Raw genomic sequence first — 19,817 nt, forward strand, 5'->3', positions numbered from 1 at the left:
ACGAGCGAGCCGCCGCGCGGACGGAGCAGGGAGAACCACCCCGCGCCGCAGGCGGCGAGGGGGGGGTTGACTGGGGGGGGAGGGGAAGGGCACGCGCCGTCGGGGGGGAGCCATGGCCAGCGGCGAGAGCAGGGGGAGAGAGAGACGGGGAGCAGGGAGGAGAGGGGAGAGGGGGGAGGGGAGACCGCCATGTCTGTGGCGCGTTTATGATGTTTTCGTATGCCGCATATCACACACATCTTGTTAAGTTGAACCGTTTCTGTTGTGTTCCCTAATCGAAAACAGTTCGTCCGAGTGAACCGTATGCTGTATATCGCACACACATTGATATGGCTGCCCGTTTCTGTTGTTCTACCTCATCGCAAATAGTTCGAATGGATTAACCGTGTGTCCTGCATCGCACACACATTGATATGGCTGCCCGTTTCTATTGTTCTGCCTCATCGCTAACAGTTTGAATGGATTAACCGTGTGCCCTGCATCACACACGCAACTAAAATCTGAACCGCGTTTGACGGCTTCGCCATCGCAAACATTTTGCACCTTTTTTGATGGTTTTTTACACCACCGTTTGCGATTATTGCATCGGACACAGTTTCGGCAAAGGGTCTCTGATCGTAGTGTTGCGTTAGCAGTATCCTGCAGTAGTGGCATATTAGCTACACCCAATGCTCAAGTACGGTCGTAGTGCCCCATAGTTGGTGCTTTATAAGAGAAGATGGAGACTCAAAATAAAAATTGCATAAAGTAAATAGAAAGGCCCTTCGCGGAGGGAAGTAGGGATTTGTAGAGGCGCCAGAGCTCAAAGCGAAAAACATAAAGATATAACATTTTGGGTGGCATGCTTTTCCTATCAACGAAAACGATCGAGTAGTCCCAATACTTACGATGCTAGATATATCATAGGCGATCCCCAAATAGAAAATAAAGTTTATTCCTTTCCCCCCCATACTTTCACTTTCCATGGCTAGCTGTATCCACGGGTGCCTTCCATACCAACACTTTCCAAGGAATTTATTATTTGACAACATAAAGTAAATTCATTTTTTTTCATTTTGAGACCGGGCATCCCTAATACCTTTGCCGTACTCTCGTGCAATGACAAGTGAATAAACACTCATCTTGAGAATAACACATCTAGCATGGAAATATATCAGTCACACCCTACCGTTTCATGAGCGGTACGAGCACACAAAAGAGAAATTTATTTTAAAAATTAGAGATGGCACATACAAATTTGCTTAGAAAGGCAAAGGAATACCGCATATAGGTAGGTATAGTGGACTCATATGGCAAAACTGGTTTAAAGGATTTTTGATGCACAAGTAGTGATCATACTTAGTGCAAATAAAGGCTAGCAAAAGATTGAGAAGCATCCGACCAAGAAACGAAAAATCTCATAAGCGAGCATTAAGCATAACTAACACTGAATAATGAATCACAAGTAGTATGTAATTTCATTACATAACTATTAACTTTCATGCTTGCATAGGGAATCACAAACCTTAACACCAATATTCTTACTAAAGCATAATTACTCATCAACATGACTCACATATTATATCATCATATTGCAAAACTATTACAAGGAATCAAGTTTATTTTGTCCAATGATCTTCATGAAAGTTTTTTATTATATCCCTCTTGAATATCTATCACTTTGGGACTAATTTCATATGTTACTTTTGATAGCTCAAACAAATCTAAGTGAAGATGAGCATACACGTTTTCTTCTCTCAAAATAATTTAAGTGAAACAAGAGAGAATTTCTAAAAAAATTACTAACTCTCAAATAAATCTAAGTGAAGCATGAGAGCATTTCTTCGAAAATACTAAAGCACACCGTGCTCAAAAAGAAATATAAGTGAAGCACTAGAGCAATTCCATAGCTCATAAAGATTTAAGTGAAGCATAGAGAGCAATTCTAACAAGTCATATCATATATTTGGCTCTCTCAAATAGGTGTGTCCAGCAAGGATTCAAGACTAAAAACAAAAATCAAAACAAGCAAAGACTCATATCATATAAGATGCTCCAAGCAAAACTCATGATATGTGACGAATAAAAATATAGCTCCAAGTAAAATACCAATGGTCGTTAGAAGAAAGAGGGGATGCAACTCGGGCATCCCCAAGCTTAGTTGCTTGCTTATCTTTAGATAATAGCTTGGGATGCCATGGGCATCCCGAAACTTAGGCTCTTCTTACTCTTTATTCCTTCATCCATCGTGATCTCACCCAAAACTTGAAAACTTCAATCACACAAAACTCAACAAAACCTTCGTGAGATCCGTTAGTATAAGAAAGCAAATCACTACTATAAGTACAGTTGCAAACCCATTAATATTATATTTTTGCATTATCTCTACTGTATTCCAACTTTTCTATGGCTCAAACGCCTCAAAAGAGTCCATAGATTCTTCAAAATAAGCACACAACACAAAGAAAACAGAATCTGTCAAAAACAGAACAGTCTGTAGCAATCTGAAAACTTTCAATACTTCTGTAACTCTAAAAATTCTGAACAATTAGGACAACGTGGGAAATTTGTATATCAATCTTGTGTAAAAAATTCAGAGCAAAATCACGGGGCTGTGATTTATTAAAATTACTTTTCTGAGCGCAAAAGTTTCTGTTTTTCTACAAGATCAAAGCAACTATCACCCAACATGATCCCAAAGGCTTTGCTTGGCACAAACACTAATTAAAATATAAAAAACACAATCATAATAATAGCATAATTGTGAAAACACTCAAGAACAGAAAGAAAAAGACAAAAAGAAATTTTATTCATTGGGTTGCCTCCCAACAAGCGCTATCATTTTATGCCCCTAGCTAGGCATAACTCATAAATCTAAGTATTGTCATCTTTGGTTTTTGCAACTTTTGTAAGGGACTTTTCAAACCCGGGAGGCTCTTTTCGCTTCCCGAGATTTTCAGGAAAAGAGACCATCTTGAGATCCAAAATGTCCAAACGCTTATTGAAAAGAGCAATCAAGGTATTCATTCAATTGAGGTTCCCACTGATATGTTTTAGAGGTTCGTTGTATTTTTGTAACTCAACCAAATGTTTATCCAAATCACTCAGCCTATCCAAAATTTGGGCTCCTTCTTGAGTAAAATAAATCCCCTTTTTGGTAAGCGGAATTCCCAAAATCCCTTCTAGGATATCATAAGCGGTATTGGCATCAAGCTCAATAAAATTCCATTTAGCAGCAAAATCCAAAAGTTGTCTATGATGCAAGGCTAAACCTATATAAAAATTCGAAAGCAAATTTTTTTCATCCCTTTTATATTGCAAATGCGATAAGATTCCATCAGCCTATACCAAGCATCTTTCAAATTTTCTCCTTGTCTTTGTTTGAAGTATAAAACTTCAAAATCTGGTGACAAAGGAGGAGTAGTCATGCTGGCCATAGCAACAAGATCACAAGCAAATAGATAGATCTGATGAGAAAACGTCGAACGAAAAAGAGGGTGAATAAAACGGCAATTTTTTGTGAAGTGGGGGAGATGAAAACGAGAGGAAAATGGAAAATAATTTAAATTGCAAGGAGATGAGATTTGTGATTAGGAACCTGGTAGATGTTGATGATGTCTCCCCGGCAATGGCGCCAGAAATTCGCGCGTTGATGGGAGACTATCTTGACTTGATCCTCACCGGCAACGGCGCCAGAAATTCCTTTTGATGCGGCTTGAACTACGTCGGAATTTCCCCAAAGAGGAAGGGATGATGCAGCACAGCTACGGTAGGTATTTTCCTTAGTGATGAGACCAAGGTTATCGAACCAGTAGGAGAACACAAAGAACAAATACTTGCAACCCGACGTAAGAGAGGGGTTGTCAATCCCTCACGGGTAAAAATATAGGTAAATTTGTAGTAGATTAGATAAATAGATCTCGCAGGAACATGAGATAAAATAAATAATAATAAATTGCAGCAAGGTATTTTTGTATTTTTGGATTAATAAATCTGAGCAAATAAAAATTGGTCGAGAAGGCAAATATAATAAAGAAGAGACACAGGGGCCGTAGATTTCACTAGTGGTTTCTCTCGAGAAAAATATCATACGGTGGATTAACAAATTACTATTGGGAAATTGATAGAACTTCAAATAACCATGACGATATCCAGGCAATGATCATTATATAGGCATCACGTCCAAGATTAGTAGACCAACTCCTGCCTGCATCTACTACTATCACGCCACACAATGACCGTTATCCAGCATGCATCTAGTGTATTAAGTTCATGGAGAAACGGATTAATGCAATAAGAACGAAGACATGATGTAGACAAGATCTATTTTTGTAGAAATAAACCCCATCTTGTTATCCTTAATAGCAATGCTACATACGTGTCGGTTCCCCTTCTGTCACTGGGATCAAGCACCGTAAGATCGAACCCATCACAAAGAACCTCTTCCCATGGCGAGAAAAATCGATCTAGTTGGCCTAACTAAACCAAAGATTCGAAGAAGAAATAAGAGGCTATAAGTAATCATGCATATAAGAGATCAAAAGACTCAAATAACTTCCATGGATAAAATGTAGATCTAATCATAAACTCAAAGTTCATCGGATCCCAACAAACACACCGCAAAAAAGAGTTACATCAGATAGATCTCCAAGAGACCATTGTATTGAGAATCAAAAGAGAGAGAGAGAGGAAGCCATCTAGCTACTAACTACGGACCCGTAGGTCTACAATGAACTACTCACGCATCATCAGAGAGGCACCAATGAGGATGATGAACCCCTCCGTGATAGTGTCTAGATTGGATCTAGTGGTTCTAGAACTTGCGGCGGCTGGAATTGATTTTCGTCGACTCCCCTAGGGTTTCTGGAATATTGGGGTATTTATAGAGCAAAGAGGCGGTGCGGGAGGCCACCGAGGTGGGCACAACCCACCTGGGCACGCCTGGGCCCCCAGGCGCGCCCTGGTGGGTTGTGCTCCCCTCGGAGCCCCCCTCTAATACTTCTTTGGCCCAACAGGTGTCTTCTGGTCCAGAAAAAATCTCCAAAAAGTTTTGCTACATTTGGACTCCATTTGGTATTGATTTTCTCGAAGTAATAAAACAAGCAAAAAACAGTAACTGGCACTGAGCACTGTTTCAATAGGTTAGTCCCAAAAAATGATATAAAGTTGCTATAAAATTATTGTAAAACATCCAAGAATGATAATATAACAGTATGGAACAAACAAAAATTATAGATACGTTGGAGACGTATCAGTAGGCAAGTACTCGAGGTGACCCGTATATGAGTTTCGTGTGGAGCATTGCTTCTGTACCATATATCAGGGAGAAGGGAGTCTGGCCAGTAGCTCGATTTGGTGTCATCTTGATTGACCAAAGAACCACCGGCAACTCATCAATCCAGCGCTTGCCGCATTTTCGCAATCTAACAAAGGTTCTTGTCTTCAGCCCCCGCAGCACTTCAGCAATCATCGTTTCTGCCTGTCCGTCGCTCCTTGGGTGCGCAACAGAGGTGAAAGAGACCTTGCTTCCAAGGCTCTGGATGTACTGTATGAAGGCGCGGCTTGTGAACTGGGTGCTGTTGTCGGTGATCATCCTGTTGGGTACTCCAAAACGACACACCAATCCCTTGAAGAATTTGATAGCTGACTGCGTCCTCACCTTTCTCACTGGCTCTACTTCGGGCCACTTTGTAAACTTGTCGATTGCCACGTACAATAATTCAAAGCCCCTAGTAGCACGGGGAAAGGGGCCCAAGATGTCAAGCCCCCAGACCACGAAGGGCCAGGATAAAGGGATGGTTTGAAGGGCTTGAGCTGGCTGATGAATATTCTTGGAGTGGAACTGGCATGCTTCACACTTGGTGACGAGCACAGTTGCATCCTGGAGGGCGGTGGGCTAATAGAATCCTTGCCGAAAATCTTTCCCGACAAGTGCTCTTGATCCCGGATGTGAGCCACACACACCTCCATGTATCTCTGCCAACAGCATTAGTCCATCTTCTTGACTGATACACTTTAGCTTCATGCCATTTGGCCTCTTTCTGTACAGAATGTCGCCCACAAACTGGTACATACTCGATTGCCGGGCCACTTTCTCAGATTCCTCTGGATTGTCAGGAAGTTCTCCAGTTTTCGAGAATTGGACTATATGTTGCACCCATGCCAGAGCTTGAGGCTCGACGACAAAGACTAAAGGCATCTCCTCTACTGTGGGAGAGCTTGCCTCGATAGCAAGAACTTGAAGTTCTGCCGGAGAACGCAGCTCGCCAGCTAGCATAGGGTTTCCCCCGGCAACCTTCTCACTAGCGGCTTTAGGGAGCTCTGCCGGGGAATGTTTGCCAGTGTTGATTTTTCTTCTTTTCCTGGCCAATGCTGATGGAGAAACTGATGGTTGGGTTAGGTGGAATACAAAAGTTCTTGGTTCCACAGGAAGCTTCTGCGCAGCGCACTTTGACAGGTGGTCAGCAATGCTGTTTTTCGCACGGGGTACGTGTTCTGTTTGTAACCCATCAAAGTGCTCCTCTAGCCTCCTCACCTCTTCCATGTACGCCTACATTGATGGGCTCTGATAATCCTTATTCACTTGCCTCACAATGAGCTGAGAGTCGCCATGTATGATCAACTTCTTTATCCCCAACTCCACTGCAATTCTGAGCCCGACAAGGAGTCCTTCATACTCTGTTGTGTTGTTGGTGGCATCTTGTAACGCCCACGATGCGGCTATATCTCCCACGTGTCGAGGCACGACTTAGAGGCATAACCGCATAGTGGTTTTGTCGCAAGAAGGGTCATCTTCACACAATCCCATGTAATGAACAAGAATGGGATAAAGAGTTGGCTTACAATCGCCACTTCACACAATACATAAATATTATTCATACATCATCCAAAATACAATCATATAGACCGACTACGGTCAAAATCCAGATGAAAATAAGACAACCCCAAATGCTAGATCCCCGATCGTCCCAACTGGGCTCCACGTTCCTCGTCGAACTCCCACTTGAGATCGACGCCGTCATCTGCACTGGCATCGTCGGCACCTGCAACTGTTTGGAAGTATCTGTGAGTCACGGGGACTCAGCAATCTCACACCCGCGAGATCAAGACTACTTAAGCTTATAGGACAAAGAGGTGCAAAGAGGTGGAGCTGCAGCGGCAAAAGCATATATGGTGGCTAACTTGCGCAAATGAGAGCGAGAAGAGAAGCAACGGAACGGACGTCATCTAGCAATGATCAAGAAGTGATCCTGAACACCTACTTACGTCATCCATAACACAGACCGTGTTCACTTCCCGGACACCGCCGAGAAGAGACCATCACGGTTACACACGCACTTGGTGTATTTTAATTGAGTCAAGTGACAAGTTATCTACAACCGGACATTAACAAATTCCCATCTGCCTCATAACCGCGGGCACGGCTTTCGAAAGATAATACCCTGTAGGGGTGTCCCAACTTAGCCCATCATAAGCTCTCACGGTCAACGAAGGATAAACCTTCTCCCGGAAAGACCCGATCAGTCTCGGAATCCCGGTTTACAAGACATCTCGACAATGGTAAAACAAGACCAGCAAAGCCACCCGAATGTGCCGACAAATCCCACCGCCTCCCGCGACCGCCGGCCCGCCGCCGCGGCCGCCGCCGCGCCTCCGGCGCTCGCCGCTCCCACCGCCGCCGCCGCGCTCCGGCGCCGCCTCCGGCCGGCGCCCCTCCTCCCTCCGGCCGTCGCCCGCCGGCCTCCTCTTCCTCCCGTCGGCGAACACCACCGCAAGCCCGCGCCCGAGCCGGCCCCGATCCGATCTGGTCAACGGGAAGGTTGACCCGAGACCCCCCCTTTTATTTTTAAGTCTTGAAATTTCATCAGCACCTTGCTCTGTTCCCGATGCGATAACTCTGTGCATGTAGCTCCGATTCGCGCGTGTAATATGTCAAATTGTTCGCCTCGTGATGCTCTTCATTTTGTTAAATTGCACCATGTTCATTAGAGGTCATCCTGATGCCCAAATCTTCGTTGGAAGAGGACTATTTGCTGTTAATCTCTGGTTCTTAGCAGAACTTGGAGATTTGTCATTTTTGTATCATTTACTCTGTGCATCTTTTGAGCATGAGCTCTACATGTGTTTTGAAGTATGCCATGCCATCTTTCTAGTGGTGTAGTCCCTGTATTTTTGTGATCTCTGTGGTGACTAGCACAAGCATGCAAAGTAGGCCCCGTAATAATTCTGATTTCAGGGACAGTGATTTCTCCAAGTCTTTGTCTGCTGTAATTTTGTTGCCATGTAAACTTGATGCTACAGAGAGATCCATGCATATTTTGGAGATGTTCAGTAAGGATGTTTTGTAGCTATATTTGTAGTTGATCCATTACTGCAATTGTTTGCAATTTTAGAGTACCATAGCATGACTCAATCTTGCTCTACGTTTGCTATAAAATATTTCTGGCAGATTCTTAACATGACATGCATTTTTGCCAAGCTTATTGTAGTTGATCCATACATGCTATGTAATTGTTCTTGCCATGGATGGCTTCATAAACATGCCATCTGGCTGTAGGTATGCTTGGTTTGTCATGCATTACTCTGTAGTGAGTGCATCAAGCTCACAAAGAGGCCTACATATTAATAATTCTGCCATGCTCTGTTTTCTGCTAAGTCTGAAACCTGATAACGAAACTTGCTATGTTTACATGCTTACCATCATATCTTCTGATCCTTTTTGGCTTATGGTCAGTAAGGGACTTTTGTCATATGCATTTAGTAGAACACTACCATGCCTTGTTTTGCTATATTAAGTTCCTGTAGCATGTTGATTTCGTGCTCTGAACATTGCTACCTGATGCTGATTTCTGCCATGTCCAGTTTTTCACCAAGTCTGTGAACCTGTAATCTTTTGCACTTTTTCCATGCTTGTTTGAGCTTGATATGTTGTGAACTAGCCATAGCTCAGTGTTCATATTTTGACAAGCATCTCCTGTAGATTACTCCCATGTGATTTGTTGCTATGTTGGGGTGCTGTAGCATTGTTACTTGTTGCATTTTAAGTGCTATCTTGCTGTTTATCGCAGATTCGTGTCATTCTTGTTTTGCTTGCCATTTGCAAACCGTGCATCCGATTCCGGTGATCTTTATATCGATTTCGACCGAAATCATCTCATCTTTCCAGTGGCATGCTTGGTTTGCCAAGTTACTGCCATGTTCATCATTTTCCTTCCGGAGCACGCATATGCATCGCATATCACATCTTGCATATCATACATGTCTTGCATCATGTTGCTTGTGCATTTCTCGTTATTGATTGTGGTTCCGTTTGTTTGTGCTCTTGTCTTGGGTAGAGCCGGGAGACGAGTTCGTGAACGAGGAACCTGTCGAGTACGCTTACGAGGATCAAGCTTTCGACCACTCTGAGAACCTTGCAGGCAAGATGACCACCCCTCGAAATCACTTCTATCTTTGCTATGCTAGTTGTTCGCTCTATTGCCATGCTCGCTACCTATCACTGCTATATTATGTCTCCTATTTTTAGCCATGTCAGCCCTAACCATCCTTTCCTAACAAACCGTTGTTTGGCTATGTTATCGCTTTTGCTCAGCCCTTCTTATAGCGTTGCTAGTTGCAGGTGAAGTTGAAGTTTGTTCCATTTCGGAACATGAAGATGTTGGGATATCACAATATCTCTTATTTAATTAATGCATCTATATATTTGGTAAAGGGTGGAAGGCTCGGCCTTATGCCTGGTGTTTTGTTCCACTCTTGCCGCCCTAGTTACTGTTATACCGGGATTATGTTCCTTGAGTTTGCTTTCCTTACGCGGTCGGGTGATTTATGGGACCCCCTTGACAGTTCGCCTTGAATAAAACTCCTCCATCAAGGCCCAACCTTGGTTTTACCATTTGCTACCTAAGCCTTTTTCCCCCGGGTTTTCGCGAGCCCGAGGGTCATCTTATTTTAACCCCCCGGGCCAGTGCTCCTTCGAGTGTTGGTCCGAACTGAGCAGACTGCGGGGCCCCCTCCTGGAAACTCGAGGTCTGGTTTTACTCGTAGGATGTCTCATCCGGTGTGCCCTGAGAACGAGATATGTGCAGCTCCTATCGGGATTTGTCGGCACATTCGGGTGGCTTTAATGGTCTTGTTTTACCATTGTCGAGATGTCTTGTAAACCGGGATTCTGAGACTGATCGGGTCTTTCCGGGAGAAGGTTTATCCTTCGTTGACCGTGAGAGCTTATGATGGGCTAAGTTGGGACACCCCTGCAGGGTATTATCTTTTGAAAGCCGTGCCCGCGGTTATGAGGCAGATGGGAATTTGTTAATGTCCGGTTGTCGATAACTTGTCACTTGACTCAATTAAAATACACCAAGTGCGTGTGTAACCGTGATGGTCTCTTCTCGGCGGAGTCCGGGAAGTGAACACGGTCTGTGTTATGGATGACGTAAGTAGGTGTTCAGGATCACTTCTTGATCATTGCTAGATGACGCCCGTTCCGTTGCTTCTCTTCTCGCTCTCATTTGCGCAAGTTAGCCACCATATATGCTTTTGCCGCTGCAGCTCCACCTCTTTGCACCTCTTTGTCCTATAAGCTTAAATAGTCTTGATCTCGCGGGTGTGAGATTGCTGAGTCCCCGTGACTCACAGATTCTACCAAAACAGTTGCAGGCGCCGACGATGCCAGTGCAGATGATGGCGTCGATCTCAAGTGGGAGTTCGACGAGGAACGTGGTCGTTACTATGTGTCTTTTCCTGATGATCAGTAGTGGAGCCTAGTTGGGACGATCGGGGATCTAGTATTTGGGGTTGTCTTATTTTCATCTGGATTTTGATCGTAGTCGGTCTATATGATTGTATTTTGGATGATGTATGAATAATATTTATGTATTGAGTGAAGTGGCGATTGTAAGCCAACTCTTTATCCCATTCTTGTTCATTACATGGGTTTGTGTGAAGATGACCCTTCTTGCGACAAAACCACTATGCGGTTATGCCTCTAAGTCGTGCCTCGACACGTGGGAGATATAGCCGCATCGTGGGCGTTACAAGTTGGTATCAGAGACGCCCACGATGCGGCTATATCTCCCACGTGTCGAGGCACGACTTAGAGGCATAACCGCATAGTGGTTTTGTCACAAGAAGGGTCATCTTCACACAACCCCAAATGCTAGATCCCCGATCGTCCCAACTGGGCTCCACTACTGGTCATCAGGAAAAGACACATAGTAACGACCACGTTCCTCGTCGAACTCCCACTTGAGATCGACGCCATCATCTGCACTGGCATCGTCGGCACCTGCAACTGTTTTGGTAGAATCTGTGAGTCACGGGGACTCAGCAATCTCACACCCGCGAGATCAAGACTATTTAAGCTTATAGGACAAAGAGGTGCAAAGAGGTGGAGCTGCAGCGGCAAAAGCATATATGGTGGCTAACTTGCGCAAATGAGAGCGAGAAGAGAAGCAACGGAACGGGCGTCATCTAGCAATGATCAAGAAGTGATCCTGAACACCTACTTACGTCATCCATAACACAGACCGTGTTCACTTCCCGGACTCCGCCGAGAAGAGACCATCACGGTTACACACGCACTTGGTGTATTTTAATTGAGTCAAGTGACAAGTTATCTACAACCGGACATTAACAAATTCCCATCTGCCTCATAACCGCGGGCACGGCTTTCGAAAGATAATACCCTGCAGGGGTGTCCCAACTTAGCCCATCATAAGCTCTCACGGTCAACGAAGGATAAACCTTCTCCCGGAAAGACCCGATCAGTCTCGGAATCCCGGTTTACAAGACATCTCGACAATGGTAAAACAAGACCAGCAAAGCCACCCGAATGTGCCGACAAATCCCGATAGGAGCTGCACATATCTCGTTCTCAGGGCACACCGGATGAGACATCCTACGAGTAAAACCAGACCTCGAGTTTCCAGGAGGGGGCCCCGCAGTCTGCTCAGTTCGGACCAACACTCGAAGGAGCACTGGCCCGGGGGGGGGGGGGTTAAAATAAGATGACCCTCGGGCTCGCGAAACCCGGGGGAAAAGGCTTAGGTAGAAAATGGTAAAACCAAGGTTGGGCCTTGCTGGAGGAGTTTTATTCAAGGCGAACTGTCAAGGGGGTCCCATAAATCACCCGACCGCGTAAGGAACGCAAACTCAAGGAACATAATCCCGGTATAATAGTAACTAGGGCGGCAAGAGTGGAACAAAACACCAGGCATAAGGCCGAGCCTTCCACCCTTTACCAAATATATAGATGCATTAATTAAATAAGAGATATTGTGATATCCCAACATCTCCATGTTCCGAAATGGAACAAACTTCAACTTCACCTGCAACTAGCAACGCTATAAGAAGGGCTGAGCAAAAGCGGTAACATAGCCAAACAACGGTTTGCTAGGAAAGGATGGTTAGGGCTGACATGGCTAAAATGGGAGACATGATATAGCAAGTGATAGGTAGCGAGCATGGCAATAGAGCGAACAACTAGCATAGCAAAGATAGAAGTGATTTCGAGGGGTGGTCATCTTGCCTGCAAGGTTCTCAGAGTGGTCGAAAGCTTGATCCTCGTAAGCGTACTCGACAGGTTCCTCGTTCACGAACTCGTCTCCCGGCTCTACCCAAGACAAGAACACAAGCAAAAGGAACAACAATCAATCACGAGGAATGCGCGAGCAACATGATGCAGAACATGTATGATATGCAAGATATGATATGCGATGCGTATGCGTGCTCCGGAAGGAAAATGATGAAGATGGCAGTAACTTGGCAAACCAAGCATGCCACTGGAAAGATGAGATGATTTCGGTCGAAATCGATATAAAGATCACCGTAATCGGATGCACGGTTTGCAAATGGCAAGCAAAACAAGAATGACACGAATCTGCGATAAACAGCAAGATAGCACTTAAAATGCAACAGGTAACAATGCTACAGCACCCCAACATAGCAACAAAGCACATGGCAGTAAGCTACAGGAGATGCTTGTCAAAAGATGAACACTGAGCTACGGCTAGTTCACAACATATCAAGCTCAAACAAGCATGGCAAAAGTGAAAAAGATTACAGGTTCACAGACTTGGTGAAAAACTGGACATGGCAGAAATCAGCATCAGGTAGCAATGTTCAGAGCACGAAATCAACATGCTACAGGAAATTAACATAGCAAAACAAGGCATGGTAGTGTTCTACTAAATGCACATGACAAAAGTCCCTTACTGACCATAACCCAAAAAGGATCAGAAGATATGATGGTAAGCATGTAAACATAGCAATTTTCGTTATCAGGTTTCAGACTTAGCAGAAAACAGAGCATGGCAGAAATATTAATATGTAGGCCTCTTTGTGAGCTTGATGCACTCACTACAGAGTAGTGCATGACAAACCAAGCATACCTACAGCCAGATGGAATGTTTATGAAGCTATCCGTGGCAAGAACAATTATATAGCATGTATGGATCAACTACAATAAGCTTGGCAAAAATGCATGTCATGTTAAGAATCTGCCAAAAATATTTTATAGCAAACGTAGAGCAAGATTGAGTCATGCTATGGTACTCTAAAATTGCAAACAATTGCAGGAATGGATCCATTACAACTATAGCTACAAAACATCCTTACTGAACATCTCCAAAATATGCATTTATCTCTCTGTAGAATCAAGTTTACATGGCAACAAAATTACAGCAGACAAAAACTTAGAGAAATCACTGTCCCTGAAATCAGAATTATTATGGGGCCTACTTTGCATGCTTGTGCTAGTCACCACAGAGATCAAAAAAATACATGGACTACACCACTAGAAAGATGGCCTGGCATACTTCAAAACACATGTAGAGCTCATGCTCAAAAGATGCACAGAATAAATGATAAAAAATGACAAATCTCCAAGTTCTGTTAAGAACCAGAGAATAACAGCAACTAGCCCTCTTCCAATGAAGATTTTGTCATCAAGATGACCTCTAATGAACATGGTGCAATTTAACAAAATGAAGAGCATCACGAGGCGAACAATTTGACATATTACACGCGCGAATCGGAGCTACATGCACGAAGTTACGGCTATACGAACAGAGGCACATCATATAACAGAAAATGACTTGGAAGAAAAACGGCGCGGGAAAAGTCAACCTTCCGTTGACTCGGGCGGCTGGATCTGGATCGAGCCAGAGAGCTCGAGCCCGACGATGGCGCTCGCTCGCGGGGAAGAGGAGGCGGCGAGGCGGCGGCCGTGGGGAGGAAGGGCGCCGGAGGCGGCGGTCGCCGGCGGGGGCGGCGCCGGAGGGAGCGCGCGGTGGTGGCGGCGGCCGGCGGCGCGGCGGCGGCGGGGAGGCAGCGGCGGGCCGGCGGGGCGGCGCGGAGGCGTGGACCGGCGGGGAGGCGCTCGGGCAGGCGCGGGCGGCGGCGAACGGGCCGGCGGACCCGCGGCGGGCTTCGCGGGCCGGCGCAGCGGCGGGGGCGGCGGTGACAGGTGGCGGGCGCTGGTTCACCGGGCGCGGCGGCGCGTTTGTCCGGCGGGCGCTGGACGCGTCCGCCCGCGGAGAGGGAAAATTAGGGTTCGTTTGCGAATCCGTTTTCGGGTTGCCCACTTATAAATAGGTAGAGGGAGCTAGGAGGCTCCAAATGAGGTGCGGTTTTCGCCCACACGATCGTGATCGAACGGCCTAGAGCATGGAAGAGAGTTTGGTGGGTTTTGGGCTGGTTTTGGAGGGGTTTTTTGCTGGACAATCAAATGGACTTTGCGGATGCCTGGTTAACCGATGGAGTACCAAACGACCTCCGAATGGAACGAAACTTGACCGGTAGTCTCCGGGTGGTATATTAACACCACTTAACAAGCCTCGGACCATTCCGAGAAAGTTTGACACACGCACACGAAAGAAAACTAGAAGGGTGCACCGGAGGAGATAGGAGCGCCGGATTGGAAAACGGACAACGGGGAAAATGCTCGGATGCATGAGACGAACACGTATGCGAATGCAATGCACATGATGACATGATATGAAAATGCATGACATGACAAAATACAAAACGAAAGACAAAACCCGACAACGGAGGGAAAAACATATCACATAGCCGAAATGGCAAGAGTCGGAGTTACAAATATGGCAAGTTACATGCGGGGTGTTACAACACTCCACCACTACGAGAGGATCTCGTCCCGAGATCTAGGACTGAAAGAACTCCGGATATTCGGAACGGAGATGGTCCTCGCGTTCCCAGGTGGCTTCCCGGTCGGAATGGTGCGACCACTTCACTTTCAGGAATTTGATAGACTTGTTGCGAGTCTTGCGCTCAGTTTCTTCAAGAATAGCAACTGGGTGCTCATGATAAGACAAATCTTGTTGGAGGTCAATCTCTTCGAAGTTGATAGTGCGCTCAGGCGTCTTGAAGCACTTGCGGAGCTGTGACACGTGGAACACATCGTGCACGTTCGCGAAGTTGGAAGGAAGCTCAAGTTGATAGGCGAGGTCGCCTCTTTTGCCAATGATCTTGAAAGGACCCACGTATCTAGGGGCAAGCTTCCCTTTGATACCGAAGCGACGAGTGCCTTTCATTGGAGAGACGCGGAGGTAGACATGGTCTCCGATCTCGAAAGCCAAATAACGATGCTTACTATCATAGTAACTCTTCTGACGCGATTGCGCGGCTTTGAGATTATCACGGATGACTTTACACATTTCTTCAGCTTCAGTGATTAAGTCATTGCCAAGAAGTTGGCGTTCACCAGTCTCTGACCAATTGAGAGGAGTACAACACTTTCTGCCATAGAGAATCTCGAATGGGGCCTTGCCCGAACTCGCTTGGAAGCTGTTGTTGTAGGAGAATTCGGCATAAGGAAGACATTATTCCCATTTCATGCCAAAGGAAATGACACAAGCCCTGAGCATATCTTCAAGAATTTGATTGACTCGCTCGACTTGGCCACTAGTTTGAGGATGAAAAGCTGTGCTGAAGCGAATATTAGTGCCCATGGCCTTCTGGAAGGAGTCCCAGAACTTAGAGGTGAAGATGCTTCCATGATCTGAAGAAATCAATTGTGGAATGCCGTGCAAGGAGACAATACTGGAGGTGTAGAGCTCTGCCAACTGAGCTGCTATGATGGATTCTTTGATAGGAAGGAAATGAGCCACTTTAGAGAGCTTGTCGATGACAACGAAGATAGCATCATTTCCGCGCTTGGACTTGGGAAATCCAGTCACGAAGTCCATTTCGATATGATCAAACTTCCATTCTGGGATAGCAAGAGGTTGGAGGAGACCAGCTGGTCGTTGGTGTTCTGCTTTCACTCTTCGGCAGACATCACATTCATTCACGAATTGAGCAATTTCTCGCTTCATTCGAGTCCACCAATACGACTGCTTGAGGTCATGATACATCTTCGTACTTCCAGGATGAATGGAAAAGAGAGAATTGTGCGCCTCATTCATTATGACTTTCCTTAGATCACCTTTCAGAACCACAATCCGGTCCTCGAAGAACAAAGTGTCTCTGTCATCAATGCGATAGCACTTGTATTTGGAGAGACCCTTGTCGATACCACGTTTCACCTTCTTCACCATGGCATCAAGGAGTTGTGCCTCACGAATTTGATCTTCCAAAGTAGGAGATACTATGAGGTTGGCAAGAACGCCTTGAGGAACAACTTGGAGATTCAGCTTGCGGAAAGCTTCACAAAGATCCAGCTGGAAAGGCTTGAGAATTAAGCTGTTGCAATAAGCTTTCCTGCTTAAAGCATCTGCAATGACATTTGCCTTGCCTGGAGTATATTCGATACTCGGATTGTACTCTTGAATCATTTCGACCCATCGAGTCTGCCTGAGGTTGAGGTTGGGCTGAGTGAAGATATACTTGAGACTCTTGTGATCAGTGAAAATGTCCACTTGTCTTCCCAACAAGAGATGTCTCCATGTAATCAATGCATGGACAACTGCCGCCAACTCAAGATCGTGAGTGGGGTAGTTCTTCTCGTTGGGCTTCAACTGCCGAGAGGTATAAGCCACAACTTTCTTCTCTTGCATTAACACAGCACCGAGACCTTGGAGAGAAGCATCACAGAAAACTTCATACGGCTTGGATTCATCAGGAGGAGTCAAAACAGGAGCTGTGACTAGTTTCTCTTTGAGAGTGTTGAAAGCAACGTCACACTCAGGAGACCAGACATACTTCACATGCTTCTGAAGAAGATTGGAAAGAGGCTTTGCAATCTTGGAGAAATTCTCAACGAATCTCCGGCAATAGCTTGCAAGACCCAGAAAACTGCGGAGCTGCTTTACATTTTGAGGAGGTTCCCAATCCAGAACTGCGGACACCTTCTCGGGGTTAACAGCGATGCCTTTGGCAGAGATGATGTGACCAAGGAAAAGAACTTCATCGAGCCAAAACTCACATTTAGAGAACTTCGCATAGAATTGATACTCTCTGAGCTTGTCGAGCACCAATCGCAAATGTTTGGCATGATCCTGCTTGTTCTTGGAGAAGACCAAGATATCATCGAGATACACCAGAACAAATTCATTGGTATAGGGGTTGAAGATGAAATTCATCATCCGAGAGAACACCGGAGGAGCATTGACAAGGCCGAAAGACACGACAGTATATTCATAAGAACCAAAGCTTGTTCTGAATGCTGTCTTGGGAATATCTTCTTCACGAATGCGAATCTGATGTTAACCCATACGAAGGTCAAGCTTCGAGAATACTTTAGCCCCTTTGAGTTGCTCAAAAAGCTCATTGATGTTGGGAAGTGGGTACTTGTTCTTGATTGTCTTCTTGTTCAATGGACGGTAGTCGACACAAAGTCGGTCCGTGCCATCCTTCTTCTTGACAAAAAGAACACCACAACCCCATGGAGAAGAACTCGGTCTGATCAAACCCAGACGTTCTTGTTCATCGAGCTGTTTCTTCAATTCCTTCAGCTCGTTAGGTCCAAGCTTGTATGGACGCTTGCAAACGGGTACAGTACCAGGCTCTAGTTCGATAACGAACTCAACTGGCCGGTGCGGAGGCATACCCGGAAGCTCTTCTGGAAAGACATCTTGATACTCCCAAACGACTGGAATTTGAGAGATGGCATCCAATTCGCCCTTCTCATTGGAGAGAAAAACCGAATGGTTTCATCACGAGCAGCAAAAATAATCACATCCTCAGACGAGTGTGTCAATTGAATTTCCCTGGCAGCACAATCAAGTTGAGCCTTGTGCTTAGAAAGCCAGTCCATCCCGAGAATAAGATCAATATCCGAGTCACCAAGAACAATTGGAGAAGACTGGAATTTGTAGTCGCCCATCTTGATGGAGACATCGGGAGCAACCAAACTAGACGACAAAAGCTTACCCGGAGAAACAACTTGCATGACTTTGGATAAAATCTCGGTGTCAACATTGTGCTTCGATGCAAATGGGTATGACAAGAAAGAATGCGATGCACCAGTATCAAAAAGAACTTTTGCAGGAATATAATTAACTGAGAGATTACCCATTATCACATCAGTAGATTCCTCCGCTTGGGCTGCATTCATCATGTTCACCTTTGCAAACTTTGGATTATGCTTGACCACTGCATTGCTGGAAGATCTGACAGGAGGAGGAGGAGGAAGACGCCTCTGGTTGAAGCACTTGTTAGCATAGTGACCTTTCTGCTGACATTTGTTGCAAGTCACCTCTGAGAGTGGACGGTGATAAGGAGCATTGGACTTTGGAGCTTGATTCTGAGACTTGTTCTGATAGCCAGAGTTGGAAGAGTTTGAAGAACCATGGCCACCTTTGTTCTTCTGCTGGTAAGGCTGACGAAACGGAGGAGGAGGCAACCAGAACTTCTGTTGCTTAGCTGTCACAAGTGAGGAAGAAGAAGACTGAACTGCGTCCCTGACTCTCTTCTTAGAAGTCTCACACTTGAGCTGAGCAGCCTCTTGCTTCAGTGCCATATTGTAGAATTGATCAAAGTGAGTAGGCTCAACAAGAACAAGAGCTAACTGCAGATCCTCTTTAAGGCCACCTCTGAAGTGATAGATCATGCTCTTCTCATCAGGAACGTCTTGTTTAGCGAAGCGAGCAAGTTTCTGAAACTGAATGTTGTATTGATACACAGACATGTTGCCTTGCTTGAGATTGCGGAACTCCTCACGCTTGCTCTCAATAACACTTTGTGGAATGTGGTGCGCTTTGAAGTCCCGACAGAAGTCAGTCCAAGTGATCACACGACCTCCTTTGGAATCTTTGTATTGCTGAAACCAATCAGCAGCTTGGTCCTTGAGCTGGAAAGAAGCGAACTTGACAAAGTCCTCAGGCCTGACATTGCTACATTCAAAATGCTTGTTGATGTCCACGAGCCAATCATCGGCATCCGTGGCCTCGGCACAGTAGCTGAAAGACTTGGGCTGATTTGCGAGAAACTGGTTGAGAGTGGCAAAGTGAAACTGATTGTTGCCTTGACCTTGATTGCCTTGATTGCCTTGCCCTTGAGTACGTTCTTGCAAGAGTTGCAGAATCATCTGAGCATTGGCGTTGGTGGCTGCCATGATTGCTTGCCATGCCTCCGGAGGTGGAGGTGGTGGCGGAGGGTTCGCTTGACTCCCTTCATTGCGATCCGGATTCTGACGCGTTGGCGGAGCCATCCTGAAGAGGGTGACATCCGTTAGCATCTTGATAGACAAAAGATAAGTAGAATCAACGGACAGAAATTGCAACATATAGTCTTCACAATAAACATTCGAACGAAGATGAACGAATGAATTCCGTAGTAAATCATCACACTTCCATAAGTTGAGAAGCCACTTGAAAAAGATATGGAATGAACATATGAATTCGAAGTAACTCGAATACCACATTACAAAATAAAACAAA

The 19,817-nt window shown here is 45.4% G+C and overlaps 1 protein-coding gene across 1 annotated transcript; it reads right to left on the reverse strand.

Moving 5' to 3' along the window:
- Positions 1 to 5,875: 5,875 nt before the first annotated feature.
- LOC109738822 (uncharacterized) lies at positions 5,876 to 6,523 on the reverse strand. Its single transcript, XM_020297923.1, has one exon. The coding sequence runs from the start codon at positions 6,521 to 6,523 to the stop codon at positions 5,876 to 5,878; it is 648 nt and encodes a 215-aa protein (XP_020153512.1).
- Between the last annotated feature and the right edge of the window lie 13,294 nt (positions 6,524 to 19,817).

The sequence above is a fragment of the Aegilops tauschii genome, chromosome 3 (assembly GCF_002575655.3).
Source record: "Aegilops tauschii subsp. strangulata cultivar AL8/78 chromosome 3, Aet v6.0, whole genome shotgun sequence".
Classification (NCBI taxonomy): domain Eukaryota; kingdom Viridiplantae; phylum Streptophyta; class Magnoliopsida; order Poales; family Poaceae; genus Aegilops; species Aegilops tauschii.

Bases quoted from the DNA above. Each gene is read 5' to 3' on its own strand.
- LOC109738822 (XM_020297923.1), bottom strand. From the start codon at position 6,523: ATGGAAGAGGTGAGGAGGCTAGAGGAGCACTTTGATGGGTTACAAACA.